General features: G+C 32.1%; 5 protein-coding genes across 8 annotated transcripts; 2 read left to right on the forward strand and 3 right to left on the reverse strand.

The window, feature by feature from the left end:
- Nucleotides 1-3697: 3697 nt before the first annotated feature.
- On the reverse strand, nucleotides 3698-8085 carry LOC107368801 (neuronal acetylcholine receptor subunit eat-2). Its single transcript, XM_015936689.3, has 6 exons — nucleotides 7058-8085; nucleotides 6858-6991; nucleotides 6755-6799; nucleotides 5255-5564; nucleotides 4597-4935; nucleotides 3698-4519 (listed from the first exon to the last, which is right to left on the reverse strand). The coding sequence occupies exons 1-6, from the start codon at nucleotides 7113-7115 to the stop codon at nucleotides 4182-4184; spliced, it is 1224 nt and encodes a 407-aa protein (XP_015792175.1). The 5' UTR covers nucleotides 7116-8085; the 3' UTR covers nucleotides 3698-4181.
- Nucleotides 8086-8236: 151 nt separating this feature from the next.
- On the reverse strand, nucleotides 8237-11203 carry LOC107368802 (E3 ubiquitin-protein ligase PHF7). Its single transcript, XM_089268315.1, has 6 exons — nucleotides 11063-11203; nucleotides 10542-10869; nucleotides 10176-10457; nucleotides 9856-10103; nucleotides 9636-9783; nucleotides 8237-8468 (listed from the first exon to the last, which is right to left on the reverse strand). Exons 1-6 carry the CDS (start codon nucleotides 11109-11111, stop codon nucleotides 8237-8239), a joined length of 1287 nt encoding a protein of 428 aa, XP_089124441.1. The 5' UTR covers nucleotides 11112-11203.
- Nucleotides 11204-12229: 1026 nt separating this feature from the next.
- Nucleotides 12230-15626, forward strand: LOC107368757 (tudor domain-containing protein 7). Of its 3 annotated transcripts, none has more exons than XM_015936634.3 (2): nucleotides 12230-13344; nucleotides 13861-15626. In XM_015936634.3, exons 1-2 carry the CDS (start codon nucleotides 12372-12374, stop codon nucleotides 15459-15461), a joined length of 2574 nt encoding a protein of 857 aa, XP_015792120.1. In that variant the 5' UTR covers nucleotides 12230-12371; the 3' UTR covers nucleotides 15462-15626. The 3 variants fall into 3 exon arrangements, with proteins under 3 accessions (XP_015792120.1, XP_015792121.1, XP_015792122.1); XM_015936635.3 differs by having other exon boundaries at nucleotides 14161-15626; XM_015936636.3 differs by having other exon boundaries at nucleotides 14164-15626.
- A 103-nt stretch (nucleotides 15627-15729) lies between these two features.
- On the reverse strand, nucleotides 15730-19285 carry LOC107368758 (uncharacterized). Of its 2 annotated transcripts, none has more exons than XM_015936638.3 (2): nucleotides 18919-19285; nucleotides 15730-18754 (listed from the first exon to the last, which is right to left on the reverse strand). In XM_015936638.3, exon 2 carries the CDS (start codon nucleotides 18731-18733, stop codon nucleotides 16634-16636), a length of 2100 nt encoding a protein of 699 aa, XP_015792124.1. In that variant the 5' UTR covers nucleotides 18734-18754; nucleotides 18919-19285; the 3' UTR covers nucleotides 15730-16633. The 2 variants fall into 2 exon arrangements, with proteins under 2 accessions (XP_015792124.1, XP_015792123.1); XM_015936637.3 differs by having other exon boundaries at nucleotides 19007-19272.
- An 835-nt stretch (nucleotides 19286-20120) lies between these two features.
- LOC107368842 (uncharacterized) lies at nucleotides 20121-24885 on the forward strand. Its single transcript, XM_015936732.3, has 10 exons — nucleotides 20121-20230; nucleotides 20345-20783; nucleotides 20850-21074; nucleotides 21142-21669; nucleotides 21731-21892; nucleotides 21953-22078; nucleotides 23702-23829; nucleotides 23890-24058; nucleotides 24164-24322; nucleotides 24404-24885. The coding sequence occupies exons 1-10, from the start codon at nucleotides 20217-20219 to the stop codon at nucleotides 24635-24637; spliced, it is 2184 nt and encodes a 727-aa protein (XP_015792218.2). The 5' UTR covers nucleotides 20121-20216; the 3' UTR covers nucleotides 24638-24885.
- Nucleotides 24886-24916: the final 31 nt, after the last annotated feature.

Here is a 24916-nt window from a genome sequence, read left to right on the forward strand (position 1 = left end):
TTTCAACTTTCGAACTCGATTTCTTCGAAAAATGTTCATCGGACGAATTATTTAACAGCACCAACGGACTCAGTTTCCATGTCCCTACAAACCCACCAAGTCTCATCTCTTAACGTAAATGTTCGAGCCTTTTGCAGTACTTTTTGCATTTCATTTGCAAGTTAAACCAGAAAAATTGCTTTATTAACCAAGAAATGGGTTAATATGAGTTTTGTTTGTTGAATAAGTTGTTTCTTGTGCATTTAAAACCTAATTATTATGACCCAAATGCGCTAATTGCAATTTATCAAATTGAATTGAATTATTATCTAATAAAGAATTAAATTGATGATGCCATTCTCGAAATATTTAGGCTCAAAGTTTTTAAGTCAATAGCAAAAATCGAGAGAAATGTTGTTAAATTGTTAAAAGTAATTCGTTTATTATGTGAAACAACAATTTTTGTCGACAAATACTAAGTTTAAGCAATCAAATTCTTGCGGCTACAGAATGCGGAATGTTTAAAGGAGAATCGAACTTTATCTGTTTTACAGAAACAGAAAACTTTGTTTCGCAAAATGAATGCATTTCCTGGTTTATCATAAAAATTAGCATCAGTAAAATGAGTCTCATGAAAAAATCTAACTTCATAGTTGTACAAAAGGCGATCGAAGTTTCAACTTTGATCTCAATTTCCTCGAAAACTATAGATCAGGGAAAATTTTAAATCGTGAAAATGGATTCAGTTTTGATTTCCCTACAAACCAACAGAGTCTTAATTTGACAGAAATTATTTTTGACCGTTTGTTTCAATTTTTGCATAAATGTGAGGATTGTGACTTTTTAGTAACAAACCAAAGTTGGCAACTTGGTTCACGTTAAGATTTTCTTGTTATTTTGCTGGTTATTTTCACCATTCGATGGTTAATTAGATAAATTTACTGAATATTCTGATCAAAACTGAATTGTTGTTAAAATGTTTTCGAGAACCAGAGAAAGAGTGACTTCATGAATCTTTATTATATCATTTTGAAGTTTGAAAACTAAATGCTTACATTATTTTAATCAGATGAATCTTATTTCTTTTATTCTTGTTCAAAATTATTCATCCCGATGTAACTGATTTACAATAATAGTTATCTGAATATTAATAAATGAATAATTCATTTGTTCTGTTGGTGAAAAGAATTCAATTTTTGGGTGAATTTGTGCTCATAAAAAAGAACATTTCCGGGAAACTAAGGTTTTCAATATTCTTATTGATTCTTATTGATTATTCAGTTTAAATATATTGTTTTAATCGATAATCAGCTAGTCAAATTTAAATTAAAATAGCATTGAATGAATAATTCACAATTAAATTTAACTGCAATCGACTAACTTTTCTTGAATGACAAACTGTCAGCAAAACGATGAAAAGACTAAATTGTATAACAACTTAAGCAGGCATCTTCGACGTTTCCACTGGCTGGGTTTGTTATTAACCATTTTAATTTGAACCAGTAGTTTTAAGTTAATTTATTCTAGGCTTTTGAATGATTCTTAATTGTATCTATGAATGAATGTAACATTTGCTGGGATTTTTATTCATAGCTTATGAAATTGCCTTACAAGTGATTCATTTCTGTTTCAATGATGTGTCTTCCATTAATGCTATGACGGTTTAAACCTAGATTATTTAATTTGTGCCAATTGTTACCTATCCATTGAATCACCCCGTTATTGAGGCAAGTTTAAATTATTATCAATCACACCAGTGAAACTAATTTGATAGAGATGGTAGTTTTTGCTGTCATGATTATTGTTTCATGGTTTCGAAGGAAAAGATATTAAGAGAGAATCAAATTAGCATCAAATAATTAGGATTGTTAGTGGTAAAAGACTGAATCATGTTGAAAATTGAGTTCCATACCAACTACAACTACTGTATGTTGTTGTTATCAAGGAGAACAAGTAGACATGGAAGAAATAAAGTAAAATTCTGGGTAAAATAGTGAACAGACATGCTCTTTTCAATAGACATTGCTATTCCATTTTCATCATCATTTCGTTGACTTTATTTGCGCTTGCAAGTTCCAACATTGTGGTTAAATTAGTGCCATCTTATAAATACAGTGCGTTTCCATAACCAGCTTTTTGTCTCTACAATTGCAATTGAAAAGCAGTCTTTTGCTGTCGTGTGCCAATTGTACTCTTTTTGCATCTTATATCGACATAGATCGACATTAAACCAATTCACGTATCGCAATGGCAGTATTCGTTGAAGGTGAAGGCGATTTGATTATTATGATTCTATCTGTTCTCGGCGTCATGATTGTTGCCGGGATAATTTTGTTCACTTCACTCAAACTTTGCTACAAGAAATGACGTTTACCTTCAATCAATCACCCATTTATTGTATTAATATTTTACTCCCGTTTGCATTGTAAATTGTTATTATTATTGCAATATTTCAAATTGAATATCAATTTGTTAATAATTAATCCTTTGCAGTCGCTTCATCTTCACAATATTAAGTCACTTTAAGTGACTGTTAGTTGGATTTAGTTTCACCTTTTAACCGTCGTAACTGGAATACAAACAAAAATGGGGAAAAACAAACGACATAATTTTTTATTAGTGGATCAATAATTTTTATTGTGTATTAATTTTATCTCTTTAACCATCAAGGATCAACAATTTGTTCAATTTTATTCAATGAATCTTAATGTACAAGAAAACAATTAAATAATCTGATAATGGTAACAATATTTCACACTCAAATCGTCCAAATTATGGAGTTGGAGAGACAAAATAATGGATCAATGTCAGTGATTATGAGATATTAATTGTATTAAAATCAAGTTTAATTGCAAATTTACATTCAATAAATCATCTTTTTGCCTCTCAATTTGAAAGTGACCTTTTTTATTGTCAATAATGTTAACTCTGTCTGAGCATCTTCCGCTTTTTTGCCTTAAACTCAACTCAACTCTTCCTTTTCTGTCTCTTATGCAGTCATTCAAATCAATTACTTTAACTGCCTGTCCATCGATCAAATTGAATTTCATGCGCAGGCCGAATCCCGAATTCATCTGGTTCAGCTGATGGAAATGTCAAGGCCAATCAAGCGAACGTTTCAATGTTTCCTTGAAAAATGTTGATCACATTCATGCTCAAGACTGTAACTTGGCGTAATTAACTCCATTAACTTGATCCAATTCTGATCATTTACTCTTTCCATCAATCACATTTTAAAGAGATGAAAATCAAAGTTAATCACAATTGCAATACAAAAGCTCCTTTAACGACAATTTGCATCTTTCAATGGATTCCAATCAATTTAAATGACACTCGTAAAAGTTGATTGTATTCAAAATGATTACCTGATTATATCATCATTCAGTTGTTTGCCTTTTCTTCCTGTTGATTGTTTGCCTTTGTTTAGTTACAAATCGATCCATATTATTGATTATCATTTTATTATTAATGTTATTATTACACTAATGTTACATCCAATAGTAAACTTTACAGGTTATACTTGATATCTACTTAAATACTTATCAATTGATTCTGATCCTGGGTGAAAAATAAGAATGAAATATTGATTTTAATCTGCAACTTGTCATGGATTTTTTGATGAGAAAAATTGAAGTGAGAATAAGTTGCTGATGCTTTCCCAGGTAAAAATTAAAGACATGATGATAATTGTGATTAGTTACAATAAAGATTAACCATGTTAAGCTTTCTTGACTCTTTATTATGGTCGAAGAACCAAGTCCCACCCAATGATTTAAAAAAACAAAGTTCTGGAACCCTAATCGATGTTTCCAGGTAAACTGCATTATTTTTAGATCTTCTCAAGTACACAATAAAGATTGATTGAGTTGTATGTTGACAAAAAATGTTACATAATTAAGATCACTAAGGCCATAGAGTCATTGCATCCAAGGAATATTTACAATAGAAAATTTTTAACCAATAATCAATTAATTTAAAATATTGCTAGTAATAGACAACAAAATATGAAAATATGTCAAGTTGAATATGATAAAGTTGACTGAAGCCGATATATCTTAGCCTGTTGAATTACCCAACTGAAGCCCATTGTCCAAGCATATAAGAAGGCTAAAGCCTTTTTGCACCAGAATTGCAGTAAATAGTAAAGGTTAACAAAATGCAAAAACAATATTAGTTTTAAAAAGATGAAAAATCAGATAGAATCAGGAATGGTAGATAATGAATGAAATTGTATAAATAATAAGAAATAATCGGTCCAAGATGGCTGTCAACAGAATCCAATCACTTGATCGTTGATCCATCTCGGTTGTTCCAGTTGATGATTGAGATTGAATATTTAATTTGGCCATTTCAGAATCAATATCAGCCAACTCTTTGGAAGATACTTGGATCAGAAGGAACTTTCCAACAAAGCCATTTTTAACTAATCCTTGGACCCAAAGGGGAGCCTGCGAAGTTGACTTAGCAATGTAACGAGATCCAAAGATACTGATGATAATAAAGAGGCTCACCATAATTATATTTATACTCAAGCACTTGACTATAAATTAAAGAATAAAGAAAATTATAAGAATAATCGATAAAACAAAATTTAAAATTGAACTTATGATAAATCACCTGCATATGGCGTGTTGTGGTTACTATCGAAACCCAGCTCATAGCCGACAAGCATTAAAAGCATTAAATCCATAAACAAAGCTAATGAGCCAAGAAAGAGTCGACGGCGTGATGATTGAGGCAGCATAAAGGCGTATAAAATCAACATGTTACAGGCAAAGTATGGCATAACCAGAATGTAATGATATGCCGATGATTTACGCTTCATTGTCATAGAGACAAAAATGTATTGCTTGGTGTCGTTACGATTTGTAGTGTTGCTCAGTATATTACGGTCAAAGTTTACTGTCCACTCTGGATTATATGATTGTGCCATATTCATTACTGGTAACTTGTCATCTATAATAATGGTGAAACAAAGATGGTAAGTCAATCTCATTTATTTATAAAATCAAAACATAATTATCTATTAATTAATCAAATGCTCCTTCAGTTATTTCGACTATTGTTTGCTCAATCAAATGAATTTATAGATGATTTTGTTTTATTTATTTTCATCCTTCATCTTCATCTTCAATTTCAACAACAGCAATAACAACCAAATGAACAATATTAATATTGAATGTCTCTTTTTGATGCAGGTCAACAAGGACTATGGACAACACTAAATAGGAATTATTCAATGCTTAATCAACTGATGAGATTTAGTTATATTTACCTGAATAGGGATAAAGTTGAACAGTGTTTGTCGTATCAAACTTGGTCAAGACAAGGAAGAAACACTGTTGTTTATCAAAAGGATAGTCACTTAAATCCATCGCACACCTGAAAGATACAATCAAAACTCTTATCCACAAGACCTGGCCATTGGATTTAACCTGAAGGTCAAGATCATCCTGTTCGTAATAACGAGTCCATGATACTGATACGATTACATCTGGTTTCCAAATCATGCTAGGTGGTAAGTTAATGTGATCAATTCCTTGGTAATCATTTGGATTCCAAACCAGAAATTCATCTGTCCAATTCTATTAATAAATTTGGTGGTCAGAATCAATTGAATATCAATATTAATTTGTAAACAATCTAAAGTAATTATTTCCTAGTTTACATATTTATATGATCAATAATTTCCAAATTGATGTTTATGTCAATAGATATCTACTCGAGACTTTGGATAATTTACCTAAAATTATCTGATAACTCGTAATGGATATTATTTTCTTTGGTTCATTCTCACTCATCTCAATGTTCAAAGCAGTCTTCAAGTCTTCCTTTACTCTTAGTCACGCAATTTGGTCAAATTTGATCAAAAATCGATTTAGACTTTTTATTATTGACATTCGCTGTTGTCTAAATTTTCTTTATTCATCATTCAAATTGATTTTTCATCTCTGTTTCTCTTTTTTAGAGCTTTTTCGGACCAGGATATTTTAATCAAGTCTATGAAACAAAACTGGAATACAAGTCAAAGAGGCGTTTTCGTCAGGCAATTTTCGGTTTCTGTTTAACCAAGACTTGGCCCTGACCTGATATATCAATTAGCTGGGATCGGATCTCTGTTTGGTCATAAATTTATCAACATGATATCTACTATTTTGGACAATTCAATCGTTTCCATTTACCTGTCAGAAAGAATCCACTGAAATCAGATTTAAGGAATATTACAATTGAAGGATTCCATTACTGACAATAACCAAAGTTGAAAAACAAAATTGTTTGAAAGGCTCTTTCGACTAGACTGAATTTCATTGATTGTCAATGATATACATTTATACTGGTAATATACACTTTATTGTGTATTATTGATTGAAAATAGTAAATTAACTTATTCATGAGATAGCTAGGTTAACAATATTCACTGTTTAGCTGAGAGTGAATACTATTTCTTGATCCTTCACATGATTCATATAAATTTATTTAATTTAGACCCAACCAAAGCCAGTTGACAGATCCCAATTATCTTTCATATATCCACTTGTAGTGTAACAATCTAGCTTCACTTCTCAATCAAGAGAAACGATTAAACTTCAAGTGTGATTTAAATGGTTATCATTTCTTCAAATCAGGAAACTAAGTACAGTCAAGGAATAGCTATTTCAACAGATTTGCAATACTCACTTTTCAGTCATTCAGTTTTATCAATTCCTCAGGCTTAATACAAACAATTATTTAAACTTAATGGCAAAATTTATAATAAGCATAAGCTTTTACTCACCAAAACCATATAAGCTTCAAACGTAATGGTTGATGTCTTTGTGTCCTGTAAATACCTTTAATTAGAAATGATGGTTTTAACAAGCATTAAACGATCAACTCACCACATTGATTAGTCGCTCCAGACTAATTAAAACTGAAACGTTAACTGGTTGATCATAATCTTTGACAGGTCTTATATTTGTATCATAGCCGGTCAATATTTTTGTCCTTAAATCTTTGTAAACTGAACCATTATCTTAATTTTGTGAGAGCATGAAGATGAATCAAAATCGTTCAGATGATTACAGAAAAATATACTAACCTGATTGGGAAAAACTTCCACCGATTAGAAATGTAAAAATGAACACAATTAAAATCATACTCAGCTATTTTCACTAATCAAATGAAATTATCACTAAACTTAAAGTGAGATTTGCTACTTTCCAAAGCAAAATGCTCCAATTAACGCCTACAGAGACTAAATAATTACACTTGTCAAGTTTCAATTAAAATGAAACAGATCTACTTGCGCCAGAATTGACAGATCAATGAACGTTTGACAATTAGACAGTCAATCATTTTAGCTAATGGTACGATTTCAATCAAGTCTTATTTTCTAATTCACTGGAGAATCCATTTTTTTCGAAATTAATCAAACTATTGCTTTGATTCACTCGATAATTAAGCTTATTTTCAAAGATCGCTAATTTTGAATTGAACCTGAATTGCTTGATTCTTAGCTGATCCAAGAAGCTTTTAAAGCCTAGTGAGGACGTTTCATTGGAGCTAAATTTTTGCATCAATTAATAAATTGCATTTATCTGTTTTTTAATTGTTAATCAAAAAAAAACTTTAAATGAAAACAAGAAATTTTTACAGAGGTAAGTCTAGTGTCTAGTGTTACCATCTACCGAGTATTTATGATACTTAATCTGTAGAAAAAAGTTGACAAGTAAAAAAAAGTTCGATTGTTTATCCATCTTATTTTCTTGTTTTATCGTTTAAAATTTCTTATTAATTGAACCATTTTATAAATCGTGTTAATTACGTACATCATACTGTGTTTTAATCAAAATACGTTTATTCTCTATCTCTTAAAATGTCTGAAAATTTATCTCAATCAGTGTCTTCACAGACTGTGGTTTGTCAAAATGCTCAGGATAAAGCTTTTATTACACCCTATCTTAATTCAGCTCGAAGGATGCTTGAAGAAATCAAGGAAAAGGAGGAAGCCAAGGAGGAGATAAAAAGGATCAAAAAAGAAAAACTTCGCAAAAAGTCTGAACCCAATCGTGGTGATATTTTAAAGTATACTACAAAGCGAGCATTTGATAATACTGAGTATGATAATGATGGCGGGAAAAGTCAACCTTTGTCTACTGATGATCATTTCACTGCTTCAATTAAGAAAAAGAAACGAGATATCGAATGTCTCTCCCTTACTGTTAGTAGTAGTGACTTGGACGATTACGGTACTTCTGATGACGACGACGATGAGTCTTCATTTGTTATTGATGAAAGCTACAATATTTCCGATGTAATAACTATTGGAGGCTCGGACAGTGACGATATTTTCAGTGAAACCAGTAACGAGCCGAGTGTTTACGGTGACTACAGCAGTAACAACAAAAACAACTGCAGTAGTGGAAGCAGCAGCAGCAGCAGTAGCAGCAGCAGTAGCAGTTGCAGTAGCAGTAGCAGTAGTAGCAGCAGCAGCAGCAGCAGTCAAGAATCTGTTGTTTTAACAAAAAAGAAGGAAAATCAAACCAGTATTCAAGCCAAGATCTTCTCAGATTACAAAGAAAACAATAAAAACGGGAAAAAAGTCATAGAAATTGACTCTGAAAGTGACGATGAAGAGACTGACGATGGCAGTGAGGCTCATGTCGTTTGTTTTATCTGCGGAAAATATAATACAAAGAAAAAATTTTATCTATGGATTTCATGCACAGTTTGCAAAAATTGGTTCCATAAAGACTGTACACATTTGTGGAAAAAGAACATAAAAGATATTGAAAAAGATAATTTCATTTGTCGATATCATTAAAACAACAATCTTAAACATTGTATTTTATAGTGCCAAAATCATTTCATAAACAATATTTTCTGGACAAAATAGTCATTTAAATTTGGACGTTTAATAAAAATAAAGCAAATATCTATTCCATTTCATTTTAAATATGATAAAGTTTCAATTCAAACTTTTTGATCAATTTTTTATTACAACATGGTAACGGTCATTTCATTATTAATGTGACCAAACAATTAGATGAAAAATAACTAGTCAATCGGTAATCATGTCAATACAATTAGAGGAATCAGTGCAAGCGGAATATATGAAAAACATAATGTTGAGAATTTAGAAAGAAAACATTTTGAGGAAATTTAGCAACAGTCCATAAGCTAGTCAATGAATTGTTCATGACAGATTGTTTTAAATGATGCATCAATTGACAAATAATTTTTTGAAAATATAAAGCAGTTTTTCATACTAGCATGATTGCTATTCAGCAAAGAAAACGTTCAGCTGAGATTGAAAGGCTATTATCCTTTAAAAGATGCATTAGCATTAACATCAGAATCTATGATTGACTGTGTAAATGTCTATAATCTCAATAACTATTGAATTCAAATAAGTCACTACAGTTAATCGAAAACATTTTTTCAAATAGTTTAGTCCGATCTGAAAATTCAAATTGTCGAGCTAGTTGTTTCGATTTTATGGAGTGGTAAAGTTAAATCACATGGAAATTTGAAGTCTTCTTTCAGATGAATAGCGTCCAGCCAATATGAAAAGATTGCAATAAAATAATAGTATAATAATAGACAATAATAATCATAATAATAGACATAATAATAATGTTAATAGTAACTGAGGTACTTTAAATATTTGTAATCACACAATGGCTTTGTTAGGAGATGTATTAGAGCTCGAGAGTCGCCCATGAGCTACGCGTTTCAAGCTCATGATTCTGTTTTGACGAGATGAACAAGCTGGATCATCTATGTTAGTAGTCTCGGATAATTTCCTTTTCTTAGGGTTTTCATCTGTAAAAAGAAGGAAATTAATTCATGAGTATCGACTGAGTAAATATTTAAAAGTTGGAAGATAAAACTCACTATTATTTTTGAATTCAATATTTGAACAAGTCGAGCATACCCAAGATTCGAGGTCGTCCTCTGATAGATTACCACACTTAGCATGAGACCCATGCGAGGCACAAATTCGGCAAATAGCAATATCCCATTGGCTTCCGCCTTTGTCATATTCTCGGCCATCAGGGCAATCACAAATTTCAGCGTCACACTTGTTATAACGATAATATAAATCACCAAAAGCATTCTCTTCAAGCTCCCAAGACGCATCCCTAATGAGAATTTTTTGAAAAAGTTTAATGATAGCAGCAGTTCAAATTAAAGTTCCAACAAGACAAACTTACTGTTCAGGAATGTAAATGCCAAAACGCTGAACCTCCTTCTTGAAAGCCTTCTTGTTGTTACAAAGAGGACACTTGAAAAAGTATCCAGCATTTAGAGCTTGTTTCTGTACACAAGGTCGGTGCAAAAGTGATTGACAACACGGAGTTTTAAGATATCCGAGTGCCCCTGGATCTTTGTCTACTTCAATAGGTAAGTAACAAATTGGACAATCATCATTTAAATGATCAGCCAAATATTTTTTGGAAATATTTTGCTTTGGTCTATGCTTAACACAGAAAGATCTAGAGTAAAAAAGGAAGTTGAAGATATAATTCATCTGAATCGAATAAGCTAATCAGAATATAACTCTTATGAGTATTACTTACGAAAAATCTTGATAGAATTGATTGAGACATTTAGCTTCTATACCACAGCCTAAGTGAAACATAACACGACATTGTTTCAAGCAACATGCAGATGTAGCTCCATTTTTGCGACAAAAGCTACACTTAAGTCGCTTACCACGACTAGCTTCTTTGAGAATATCTTTCTTCAAAAATCCAAGAATTCCTTCTTCATCTTTACCATTCTGCTCCAATCCACAGGAAAATAACAAACAATAGTAATGGGCAACAATTTCCTCATGCTTATATTTCTTACCAAATCTGAATTCATCGACAACAGGTGAGCCACATAATAAGCAAGGATCATTATCTGTAGAAAGAGAGGAAAAAATTTCATTGATTAAAATGTAAATTATATCTTGGTAAATGTAAACTATGAAAATGATATGAAGACAGGAAAGAATTGGTGGGAATATTGAGATAAGAATAAGAATAGAGTTCAAAAAAGAAAAGAGCAACAAAACACCGAGAATATTGGTGAAAGAAAATTCAAGATAACTTACCATCTCCTTCTGAACAATCAGGTTTGGATTTTTTGCGTCTCCCCTGCATGACTTGAGAACACTGAAAATATTACGAGCCAGATAAATTAATCAAACACAAGCAATACACAGTTAAACTGATCAACTGTTTAGTACGAGGTTTCAGAGGATAAAGGAGTCTAAACCTGGCGTTACTATGTAATCAATGAAACATGTAATCTGAAAAAATCGCGCTCTTTATATACGCGCCTTTTTTAAAATAACCTCTTATTTTGTGTGATTTTACCGCATTAGATCTAAATGTCTCTCTTGTGGATTCAATTTCATAGTAACAAGATTAAGTCCAACAATTAAGTCTAAACATTTTTGGACGAATGATGTAAGAATTATAATTGTGAATAATCGTTGAAAGAGTAAACAAATTAATCATTTCGCTTGAATTTTCTTTCATTTTCTTTTATTTCGATAAAGATGGCAGCACCAAAAAAGAGCAAATGTTCAATACTTTCATTCATGGGAAATGAATGAGAATTTCAATAATTTTTAATTTTTTCAGGTTATTCATGATGATTGAGAGTAAAGTACTGATCATTTAAAGGGAAACTTAATAAAAAAAATCCGAAGGTTAAAACAATTTATCAAAAAAATTATTTATGCATCAATATCTGTCTATTTAAATAATCAACAAGTAACAATACTGTTATACTCTTGTATCTTATCTTGTATCTTCAATAGTTAAATTGAACTAATATATTTAGCCAGATTTTCCATTAATTTTGGAGATTATTATCTTTTCTCACCCCATTATCAAATTCATCAATTACTTACAGAGACATCTTAACATTCAATTTAAAAATATATGATAAGCTATTTAAAAATGATGGCGTCTTCTTGTTAACCCAAGCTCAGATTATTCTATTTGGTTGATAGAATTCTTAGAAATCTTTTTCTGCAAATATTTATTTTCAATTTTTGTAATTTATTAAATATTGTTAAGTTATCTAGACGCTAACTTAATTATAGTACTTTAAACACTTTATTCGAGTTTCAAGGCAAACATTTAATTAAGCTACAAATTTAAAGATAAAACTAATCAGAATAACCGTTAGATGTCAGTAGATACATGCATTAAAATTTGAACCTTCTTCTCTTTTACAGCCAGATTCGTCGTCATTTAATTTCATCACTTGCTCCGGCTTGGTGTCTTTTCTCAGTTTTAAGAACCAAGTGGTTTACCACAGTTACCAGCGACAAATTTATTTGGATTGTGTTTTTCGATTACTCAGTTTCGTTATTTTTGTTCAATCTAGTTAACGTTATTGGAATTAATATGGATCCAGCATTAAAAGACAAGCTGGACAAATTCAAAACCGTTATTAAATCCATTATAATCCCTTATAAACATGGAATCAGTTTAGATCAAATCCAAAAGGATTTCAAGGAGCTTGAAGGGACTTTTCTTCCTTGTACAATATTTGGTTATAAAAATCCTAGAGATTTTTTGGACTCCATGAGTGATGTGTTGATCAAGCAACCAAACCTCTATGGTGAACCTGTATATCGTGCAAGATTTGATGATGATACAGTCCACATCCAAGAAATGGTCATGCAACAAAAAGCAACTACGAAAAGAAAGAAAAAGAAGCCATTTGGAGGCTACGGCGGTCACGGAGGCTATAACAATTATTATAGTGGACACCGATATAATATAAGGCCTTCAACAAATTACTGGAATCCACCTGTCACTAGGAGACCTCCTATCAATCGTCCAAGTAGTCAATCCGTAAATTCACGGCCTGTTCTTCCCGCTGGGTTAGAACAAAATGATTTAGATGAGTGGGGTTCAAGACCATCAGTTCAGAGACCATCAGTTCAGCGACCAAGACCTACTCGCCATGTTCAAGTATCAAAGCAACCTCTCAAAGCTTCACAAGTTAATAACACCCAAGGCTTGTCCAGCAATAGACCGCCTCCTGGGCCACCTAATAATGTTCGGGCCACAGCACCTTTTCTCTCTGCTCAAGACGTGGCAAATATCAAAGAATTATTAAAAGATCATGGCAAAGAGGGCATCAATTTGAATTTCCTGAAAACTCTTTATGAAAAAAAGTATCAGCAAACTTTAGATCCTCATGCTAGAGGGTTCTCTGATCTTCAACACGCTCTTAGCACCATTAGCCACATTTGTAAAGTTGAGCTTCATCCCTCGCGGAAATTTTATATTGTTAAGCTGGTCGATAACCCAATAAAAAAACCTGAAACGCCAAAGCCGTCAAAAAACCCACCCAAAAATGATGCTAAAGGTAAGATACATCCATTTTTCAAGCTTTTACATCGTATCTCTCTCGTCATATTTTATGTTTCTAATTAGTTGTCATGAATTCGCTGTAATTCAATGGAAGGGTACATTAACTATTGTTAGAGATTCAACTTTGTTACTCAATCCTTTTTTGTTCTCTCAGTGACTAGTAATAGTTTTATTGATTATACTTGTAATTTACTTAAAAGTCCTATATTAAATATTCTGAGCATATTTTATAGCGTTTAGTGTGTGTGTTGGAAATTTTCAGTTATTTGTTATCTTTGAGTTTTGCTGATATCTATGTGCTAATTAAATAAAATTATCAATTCTGAATTGTGATTAAATATTTTTATTTGCCAGGATAGTTCTAAATTAAAGTAACAAATTGCTTATTCCTCTGTCTATCTTTACATGTTCCACCCTATTTTCTTGCTTCCTTCTGCGTTTTTATGCGTTCTGAATCTCTTGCGTTTGAGATCAGGTAAACCAGGTTTAATTTTTTTAAATTATCTTTCAGGTCCAGATGATGTAGCGAGTGCTCCTCCTAGAAAAGTTGTTAGTCTAAGTGATAATCCCAGTGATATTCGCGTAGAGGTCCAAAACGGAATTGACAGTGAAGCTCTTGAAAATTTCCCTTCAACTGCGATTTCTTATTTTAAAAAAATTCTAGAAAAATATCCTCACGGTATCACTGCCGAAAATTTCCTATCGGAATATGAAAATATTTCTGGAGCACCTTTGGAACCCACAAATTGGGGCTATTTCTCCTTGATTGACATATTTTATGGTCTACCTTCATTATTTTTTGTTGATCCAGCAGATGCAAGGAGTGGACAAGAGAATGATTGTGACGCCATCATCTACAACTCTAATCAAGTGCCCCCAGAGGTTCGTCAAAGAGTTGACGCATACCATGCAAAAACCAATCAAGGTCCACTAAGTGAGAAGCAACAAAGATGGTCTTTCAAGCTGAAAATTATGGCTTTATTAATGAAAGCAACTGAAGGAATTTCGATTTCCAACTTTTCTACTGATTTTTACTTAAACTTCAAAGAAAGCCTTGATCCTTGTGTGTATGATTATAAAGATTACTCTGACATGTTCGAACATTTGTCCAAAGAACTTCCAATAAAATTGGAAGGAAGTTATTCAGGTGATGATATCACTGTTAGTTTACAAGATGACTGGCAAACCCAATGGGTTGATATTTGTGTAAATAATAATCAATATGATGCTTTAAAGCAGATGATTGTGCCTGATAATGTAGTCCTGCCTGGAGATATCATTTCAGAAGTGGACGTTGACCAAGCCACCGTCGATGAAGACGTTTGGCATCAGATAATTTTAACTTCTGTTGTTAACCCAAACTGCATATTTGTAAACTTGGTTGGCAAATATCATTCTGATGCGCTGGATACTCTCATGCACAAATTGAAATTTTATGCCGATTTATCGCCTTCCTGTAGAGATTATGATGTTCCAATTTTCTACCTGCGAGAAAATTTCTTCTGTACTGCCGCTTTTGATGTCGATAATTGTTGGCATCGAGTAAAAATTGTTAAAGTAGAACCAGACAAGAAAAAGGTCAAGGTAGCGTTTATTGACTTTGGTGGTGAGCAATACATTGAATCATGTAAGCTAAGGCTGATGAAAAAGGAATTTAGCTATCTTCCTTCTCAAGCAATTCGCCTTTCACTTAGAGGAATCCGACCAAAGACTGACAAGTGGCCTTCAAATGCCAAAGATGAAGTTCTAGATTTCATGAATCGGGCTTTAAATCAAAAAGAGAATATTTTATGCCGTCTACATAAACGTAGATCATCTCAAGCAAAAGAATCTGTCAGATTCGAAGCTGAAGTATGTGCCAAAACTTCACTTGGCTACGTTTTTCTGCACAAACAGCTTATTGAAAGTGGTTTAGCAATAATTGACGAGGAGGCGACACATCCTTCTAAAAATGACGTCATGATCCCCAGTAATGATGTACATCGACCACTTCGCAAACCAACGCGAGTTAATCCTAGAAAAATGATATCAACTCTTAGGCGTCTACAAATAAAGAATAAAAGTGGATCAGAAGAGCCTTCCAGTAGTGTTGATGGACAAAACGTACAATAAATGATACGCGTTAATCAAATTAATCATTCCAAAACGAGCTATGGAATCTCTAATTTATTAAAATAAGTGAAGATGATCCAAAATTAGCAACCCTATTTAATTATTCCCCCTAAAAAAACTATCTTTAATTTCACCATTTAATAATAAAAATTGTTTTTGAAATAATTCTTTGGATTTTATTAAATCTTTGCATGATTAAGCAAAGAAAAAAAAGATATTTACGATACAATTATGTCTTTTATAAAGACATCTAAGATGATAATTTAGATGATGGAGATGATAATGATTATATTAACCACAATAATTACAATTTTCTTCCATACAATCGGTAAAATAAATGGTTATTTGATCGAGAAAAAAATGAAAGTGAATCGGTATTACAAAGAGAAAAAAAGGTTCAAAATGTTTTGTAATAGATTATCAACAATTAAAGCGAAAATTAACCTGTGAAAAACAACGAAGAAAATTAAATCTCTTAAACTAGATTGATTGCGAAGAACTATTTATTAATTGGTTGATTTGTCCAAGCAAATTTTATCATTTCGTATATCAATCTATTCTATCATTTCAGTCCAGTCTTTAATTTCGAAGCCAATGTACATTTGATGATGAACTATCATCCCGTCAGATGAAATTTATAAAATGAAATCACAATAGGAGAACAATTGATTCGGCTTGTATTTACTTATCAATCGTCCATTTTTTGTGTATCCAAAAGCAATTTAGTTGATGAAGTCAATCGAGAAAAATTATCAACACCGGATATACGAGATTCATCAGAACACTTTCGATAATTACTTTTGAAAGTAAGTAAACTTGGAGTTGAGTTTTGTTTATCCGCAATTTAAAACAAGTAGATAAGTGGAGGTTAGAGGAAAATAATAATAAATATTGATGGACAATTATTTAGATTTATTCTTGAATTCTAATCACCGTAATTCAAGAAATCGTTGTCACTATTTCTCAACAATCGAAGACCAGGACAAAGCTATGATTTTGATGAAAAATCAGCTTCAGGTAAAAAATAATCACGACCAAGTAGGTTATCAGTAGATCCAGTTTAGGTTGAACATTGAGTAAAACTTTTATTTTTCAGATTGCAGTCGAGAAATTGGCGAAAGAGCGAAATTTTTCAAGCTGGTTATTAAATGATTGGTTATTGTTGTAAAGGGTCATAAATGCGTCTCGCAAGATTCACTTTCTTGCTGTAAGCTAGATAATGACGCCAAAGCTGACTTAATTGTTGGCGGTGTTAAAGTACCCGAGGCCAATGCTCCATCAATCAATCCATTTAAATGTTGTTGTTGTTCGGTTGTCAATGAGGTTAAAATGTTATTGGCTAAACCGAGAATATCATTTTCATTAAGGTTTAACGAAGTTGAAGCAATAGATCGATTGGCTAGATCATGAGAAGATGATATGGATGATGGCGGTGCAGAAGATGTAGAGGATGAGGAAGATAATGTTGGTGGCGGCGGTTGTGTTGGTGGTTGGTGTGTTAATTGAGACGATGGAGTTGTCAATGTATTTACAGGGAGCGTCTGATGATGAGAAAGCTGAGGTATTTCACCATTAACCGTACCATGATGATTATGATGTTGGGCTGCATGAGAATAATAATTGGAATCACCGTTAATCACAGTTGTAGAGGTAACAGAAGTAATCCCTTCTCTTGAAGCATTATTTACAGCTGATCTCGATCCACCAACAGCAGCCGCAGCTACTGAAAGATATTGTACATTTTTACTGACAGCAGCTAATGCTTGCTCTAAAGCTTCTGACTCTTCTTTACTAGGAATATCACCATTTTTCAAATTGTCCACAAACAAATCATTGAATGCATCATCTGGTATCTTATTAAGAACATCTGTTAAATCAGCATCAACAAATCCTGGAGGCTCAGGTTCAGGTCCATTTTCTGCACAAAGAGTCGGCAATTCTGCAACTAGGGAAGCAACTAATGCTTCATCACTAGGAGCTAATGTAGTTACACCGTCTAGATGACCAGTAATAATACCATTTCTAGTAGCGTCTGGTAAAACAACAGGGACTGTCGAAGCTAATGGTTGAGTTATGCTGGTTTGTTCACCTCTCAATAAAAGAGTTGTACCAGGAATTACTGATAAATTATCGAGTGTACTTCTTTCATTTGGTAAGTGAGAAGATGGAACTACATGATTAAGATGCATTGGTTGATGCTGTTGTGGTCGATGATGCTGATGATGGGTTTGTTGTTGCATTTGAAGTGGCATTGTTTGAGGAATGGTTGGAACTATACAGGTTTGTTGGTTTGGTTGGCTACTTTCAATGGGTAGAGAGGTTGCAGTATCAATATTTGGTTCAATCTTGATAGCGTATAAATGTACTTGAGAAGTATCACAATTTTCAGAATTAACAAATATGCTATCAGATGAGTCTTGAGAAAGAAAACTAGAACTGTCAATACTGTCAATTGACCCACCTGGAATACCTTTACCACCAATTAGTTTACGACGTTTTTTACTTCGTTTTCCAGGTCTACCAGGTCCAGCCTGAATTTTACCTTTTCCTTTACCACTTCCTATAACATTGGCTTTTAAAGCATCATCTTCCTGCATTGAAGGTGTTGAGCTTTTTATCCATCGATGGTGGTTGCAAAGAGGCTCATCTGCTAAGACATCCAATGATGGATTACAGCATTGAGCTAATGTTTCATTATCTTTGGCTGTACACCTCACAAAAAGTAATTGATCAACATTATACAAAATATGCCGTTGACAATGCCTACTAAATGGAAGAGATGGTTTGTCACATTTGAATACATCATCCTCAAAACAGCAGATACCTTTCCTAATACTCATCAAATTATGCGGAAACTTTGAGCTAATCCTTGAATTTCTACTACAATCCAAAAGCTTGTCCAGGTAAGTTGAATCAGGTTCATCCAGTAAATCATCTTTTTTTATTCGTTGCTTGGTTTTCTTAACTAAATTTCTCACTTCAGATTCTTTCACCTTGATCAGGTTGGTCAATAGTAATTTATGTGAGATCAATTGGCTCCGGATATCGCTCATTTTCACATCTTGAGTGATCATCACGCGTTGTGACATAGTCAAGGAGGGTAAGGGTTTAACATCATTTATAGATGATTCATCTTCATCACATGAAGAGAATGTTGAATAAGATTGGAAGAGATCTTCTTGACAATGATGATGCTTGTTATTTCGATGAAATGGGAGATGATGATGGTGATTAAGATGATTATTAGTGTGACTTGAATGTGGATGTATCATAATAAGGTAACCAATTAAATCCTGAATAAACACATTAGATAAAAGAAAAAAGTTGATTGTAAACTTTGAATCAAAATATTGGCCATATTTATTTTAAAAAATTTACTGATGAATTCATTGTTATCATCGATGAGGATGAAAAAACAAACCGAAGTATGAGTATCCGAATTGAGTCCATATCATACCTGAGCAAGATCCAGATACTATATAGATACCAATTCGACTTTCAATAAAAGTCTCAATTATTAACTAATTAAAAGCAATTAAACTTACATCAAGGTGCAATTAATAGCAACTAGCAACCAGAGTTGAACAATTTAACAAAAAAATTTCAGTACAACGAAAAAACGCAATCATCAAAGTGTTAGAAATTAAAGTTAAGTATTGATCGATAATCCGATTGTTTCAAATGGTAGAAATTTAAGTAATTTGTAAATTTAACATAAATATTGCGTTACTGTTAAATATTTCTTCAGCCTTACAGAACCTAATTAATTAAATACTCAAGTCACTTTAATTATTAAGTTAACATTTATAAAGTCAGTTGAAATATTTTACTCTAAAATCTATTATAGAGTATTACGCTCAATAGATGGCGATAATTTCAAGTTGAAAACCCGCCATTAATGGCTTTATTCAAAATAATTTCCCGGGAATTACAATCAAAAAGTTTTTTTCATTTAACTTTTATACAAATGACTGTCGCTAATTTTTGTAATCAAACGTGATTGTCATTTATATTTTCAAAAACTTATTTTCTATGCTTATCTTATCGGTTTTTGATTGTCTTCTCATCAAAACAATTTACCAAGCATAAAAAATTGATGTAATAAATCCAATTTAATATTGCTTTGCTTTTAAAAATTCAAAGTCAAAACCAAAAACGAACTAATTCACGACATTACAAGAAATCAAAAAGTATTTTTTAGATATAAACGCACAACAATTGATTCAAAAACCTCCACATTGTTTAATTTAATGCAGGTTAATCTTGTATGAATCTCCTTTTGTTTCATTGATCTGTTAATTTGCCGTTTACATGGACAAACATTCAACATCATTATAATTCTCAATTGTCAGGGTAATAATAAGTATTGAAAGTGTTGATTTCATTGATAATGATTATTGCTTAATAAAATCAAATGAAGTAGAAGTAGAACACTTAAGCGCCCTCAGTGTTAATATTATAATAAAAGAGCAAAAAAAACGAGCTTAATACTCTTGAGGTTATATGAATAGAGTGAGGTAGTGATAGTGAGCTATTTGATTAGGTAAAAAAGCTAATTGTTACAGTTAATGGTTGATTTGAACGTATTAAGGTTGCCTTTATCTTCACCCTTTGGTATTTAACTGTTCCGATTTTAATGTTTGATCGGACATAATCTTCTGAGTCTCTTACTCTCATTGTTTATTTCTTATTCTTTTAATTAGTAAATTCTTTTCTATTGAAGCCAGTGTTAACCAGTTAACAAGTTGATCAAGCATGAGAAGTGAAGAGTAAGTTATAAATTTTTTCAATATTTTTTCAAGTTGTTACCGACTCAATCTTGTGAAAGATTGTTGACCATTTCTTTTTGCCTCATTTTTTCTCTGTGACTCTTATGACCCTAGGTTGTCATCATCATTACAGGAATCAATGGAGAACAATAGCAGACCAACTGACCTGAATGGAAACGAGCTATATGACGTTGATTATCTTCATCCTCAATATCATCAATATGCTCCAAGCCGTAATATTCATGGGCCTTCAATATTCAATGGTTCATCTGAGTCAAATAAATTCGCTCGATCTTTGTCTTTAAGTGCTTCTGGTAACCGAACAAGAGCAGGCTTGGATCATCGAGGATCCCTTCCAATAGCATCTATTCCTCCATCAATCGTGAATGAAGTTCCAGTCGCGCCAAATGGAACTTTTTCTTCCCCTACTGATATTGATGGTCAATGTAAATTTAATCAGTCAGTCAGCATTTGTGATAAGCATTCAAATCTTGCCCAAGAAGCTCATGTCAACCTTGCATATGAGTTAGATAAAGAAAAGTTGGATGATTTGGTAAGTAAATGATCAATTTTATTAATGTATCAAATTTTCATTTCTAAATCTTGATTTTATTAACAGGACCCAAGAGCGATTTCACTTAGACCAACATACATTCATGTACAGAGCAAAGCGAAACTACCCGATAAACAGGCACCTGATGATGACTACCCATATGATCCTGTTAATTTAGTTGCTTCAAAAATCATCAGTCTTGTGAAATCTAATGTTGTATCCATCAAGTTTATCCTTTTCCTACTTTACAATCTTTACCTTGTGATTGCAATTAAAAAAACATGGAAAAAGGTTTGTAATTTCTTTTTTCAACTATTCCGAATTATTGATTGATCTTATTTCTCATCTCTGTGTTTAGTCCCCGTCTTGTTGCGAAGGCGTCAAATTCTTGGTTTTAATTACCAGCATTGTTTATGCTACGGCAATTTACTATCTAGTACTTAAAAAGTTGATAGTCAAACCTATCTATAAAAGATTTTTGCGACCAATTACTCGTTCAATCAAGAATCAACCAATTTTACAAGGATACATTCGAATAGCTGCATTTATCACTATCATGGTTTTATTTGTTTTATACACAATTTATCTTTCTCGGACGGACAATAAAAAGATCATCTCAGCTTGTGGAATATTCATCTTCATCGGAATCTCATATCTTTTATCTGTAAACCGACCAGCAATTCAATGGAGTCAAGTTATTTGGGGAATAACTTTACAGTTCCTTATGGCTAATTTAGTTTTAAAAACTCAGCTTGGTAAATCAATTTTTCAATGTATTGGTGATAAAATTGTTGCCTTCCTCAACTTTACCGATGAAGGCTCTAAATTTGTTTTCGGAAGTCTCGTAAATGGTATTTCTGGCACTGAAAGTATTTTTGCATTCAAAGTGAGTATAATTTCATGTGTATTTAATATCATTTGATTAATCGGTCTTATTTTTCTTTCAGGTTTTACCAATCATAATATTTTTTAGCTTCACTGTTTCGGTTCTTTATTATTATGGAATCATGCAAATCATGGTGATTAAACTCGGTTGGTTACTTCAAATCACTGTTGGATCAACTGCCTGTGAGTCTCTGGCAGCGGCAGGAAACATCTTTTTAGGAATGGTTGGTTCAATCAGACAAATTTTTGGTAAAATTAATTAAACAATTTTTTTATCATTTCAGACAGAAACACCTTTAATGATAAAACCATACTTATCTATAATGACCCAATCCGAGTTGTTTGCTGTGATGACTGAAGGTTTTTCTACAATTGCTGGATCAGTTTTGGCGGCGTATATCAATTTCGGGGTAAGTTCATCGTCTCGATGGATTGATGGGTGAAATATGAGTTGCTTTATATTGGTCAACCAGATCTAAGTCCAAAAACACCGCTAAACCCTAGTCTAGTCCGGTAAAATATTGCCATGTCTAATATAGTTTTCCCATTTGTTATGATTAGTCATCTAAATTTTGTTTGCTTGCATTTGCATTTTTTTGATGGATCGTCAAATCTCGAGGTTTCAGTAAAATAATTGATGAGTAACTGTAATTAGTTATCAGTTCACTTGACAATTGTGAATGTCACTATGAATGTCTAATCAAGGATATAACTCGAATGAGCTGTAAAAAATGTTCTTTATATCACAAGTTTCGTCGTCATGAGTCGTCTAGCATCCAAAACAAAATTTTATCCCTAAATTTAATCATTTATCTTTATTCACATTTGGTAGTTATTTTTCTTTTGATTTTTATATTAACTGAATAGCGTTATAAATTCATTTATAACATATATCGTGAAAAACATTTATTTAGTGCATCACCTGATCAGTTGACTTTAGTAACTTAAACGTTATAATCTCAGATATATAATAATAATAATGTTAACCTTGTTTTTAGTTATTTTCCCTTTCATTTTAATTGACATTTAATTTTCAACCACTGAATCAATGTTAAAAGAATCATTAAGACCTAAAAATTACTTAGGTTTAGCAAACAGGCTTTTAATTACATCTAATGAATGAAAATTGGTTGAAAATTATTTCATATTAGCAAATTGTTGTGAATGGAGAGTACATTTGATTATTCAATACTGCTAATTACTAATCTACCACTCAAGAGTGGCATCTAATCCTACAAATATAATGTATCTAAACTTGAAACCAATCTTTCTGAGTCTCTTAAAAATGAATCTTGAACATTATTTTAGGTGTGAAACAGTTGAACTGATTATAATAAGCTGATAAAATTGTTCTTTTTCAATTGCAGTTCAAAGTCCTTAGATACTTTTATGTTTAATGTTTCTTAATTATCTATGTCAATTTTTTACATGTCAGATATTATATCATTTAAACTCCTTGAGAAACTTTTGCATGTTATACTATATATAAATGTGGCAATTTACCTCATGATCACTGTTAATGTGATCATCCATTTCAAGGACTGCAATTAGACTATTCATTATAATCTAATTGAAGGTCAAGTTCAAGTTGAAACGAGAAGGTATCTTCATGGTTAATTCATGTACATGCATGCTTATTAGACCAATGTATTGAACTCCGATTAAATTAGATTTTCTCGTATTTCATGTTTTTCCAGATTATTCACAAATTGTAATTATGAGTTTGGTAGAGCCAATTCATCAATAGTTCAGCAATCTTTCAGTTTCTGAACATTGACTATTTTCCACTCATATTTATATTATATAATGTGAATATTCAATGGGAAAAGTAATTTTGGTTTTATAATTTATTGATAACATAATTTTTGAAAAAATACTCTTAAATCGTTGACATTCAAATACACATTGATAGTTCAAAAAACCTAGTCATTCTAATGTTGGTATAATTTAGCAAACTGATTTTTCTGATTTTTTTAACAAAAATAACCAATTTATATCAAGGATAAACCAAATAATCATTTTTCTTATTCTAGATCAATGCTAGTCATTTGTTGTCAGCATCTGTAATGGCTGCTCCAGCTTCACTTGGAATAGCAAAGCTAATTTTTCCTGAAACCTCGAAAAGTAAAACGAAGTCAGAAGATATCGAAATTGAAAAATCGTAAGTTCTATTCTTATTGTTATATTATTTCACTAACTGATTGATTTTTCCTTTCGACAGAACTGATAGAAATGCTCTTGAAGCAGGAGTCAATGGAGCTGCTCAAACCATCAAACTTGTTGCTAATATAGCAGCTAATTTAATTGCTCTTTTAGCATTCATCAAATGTTTAAACTCGATTGTATCTTGGTTTGCATCTTTGATCAACTTGGGCCACATTGATTTCACGGTAAAATATTATTCTAAGTATTTCGATCATAAATCTCTAGATTTAAGATCAACTCAAAATTTAAATGTAGCATGGTTATAAGAATATGCTTTGAATTATTTACAGTGGCTTTTATCGAGACTATTCATTCCTTTGGCCTGGGCTATGGGCGTCGAATGGCAAGATACTGAAAAAGTAGCTTCTCTATTGGGCTTGAAAACTTTTCTCAACGAATTTGTTGCTTACACAAAACTTGCTGAAATGAAAAATGCTAATGAATTATCGGTAAGTATCATTTATATTGAGGAACAACTGTATGTCAAGTAACTATTGAATTTGTAAAAATATTTATTTCAATTCCAACAGGATCGTTCACAAGTTATCGCTACTTTTGCTTTATGTGGTTTCTCCAATATCTGTGCGATTGGCATCCAAATGGGAGGAATAGGATCATTAATACCTCATCGGAAATCGGAATTAGCTTCCATGGCTGTACGAGCAATGATTGCTGGCTCAATAGTTACTTTTATAAGCGCTTCGATGGCGGGGTTACTTTATACAGAGACAATTACAAATGTTTCAGATCATTTTCAATTGTAAAATTTTTCAATTTTAATTCTTCCCTTGTAAATAGTCTAAGTTAGGATTGAAACTTGTTTTAATTATTCCTCTTTCCTTTAAATTTTATTATTTTTTAAAAAAGTACTTTTGAACATTGATTAAATTAATATGGAACTTTGGTCTATCATCTGGTGATCAAATCCATTATCTATTCTATGATAAATGTTTTTAAGTATACTTGAAGTGTACTTTTGTAAAGTTTATGATTAAAGAATCGTTATAATTAAGCCGTCATCTTATTTATTTGCCTGTAATTGA

The sequence above is a fragment of the Tetranychus urticae genome, chromosome 2, assembly GCF_039701765.1.
Source record: "Tetranychus urticae isolate SD_2017Ah chromosome 2, NJAU_TeUrti_SD_1.0, whole genome shotgun sequence".
In the NCBI taxonomy this organism is placed as follows: domain Eukaryota; kingdom Metazoa; phylum Arthropoda; class Arachnida; order Trombidiformes; family Tetranychidae; genus Tetranychus; species Tetranychus urticae.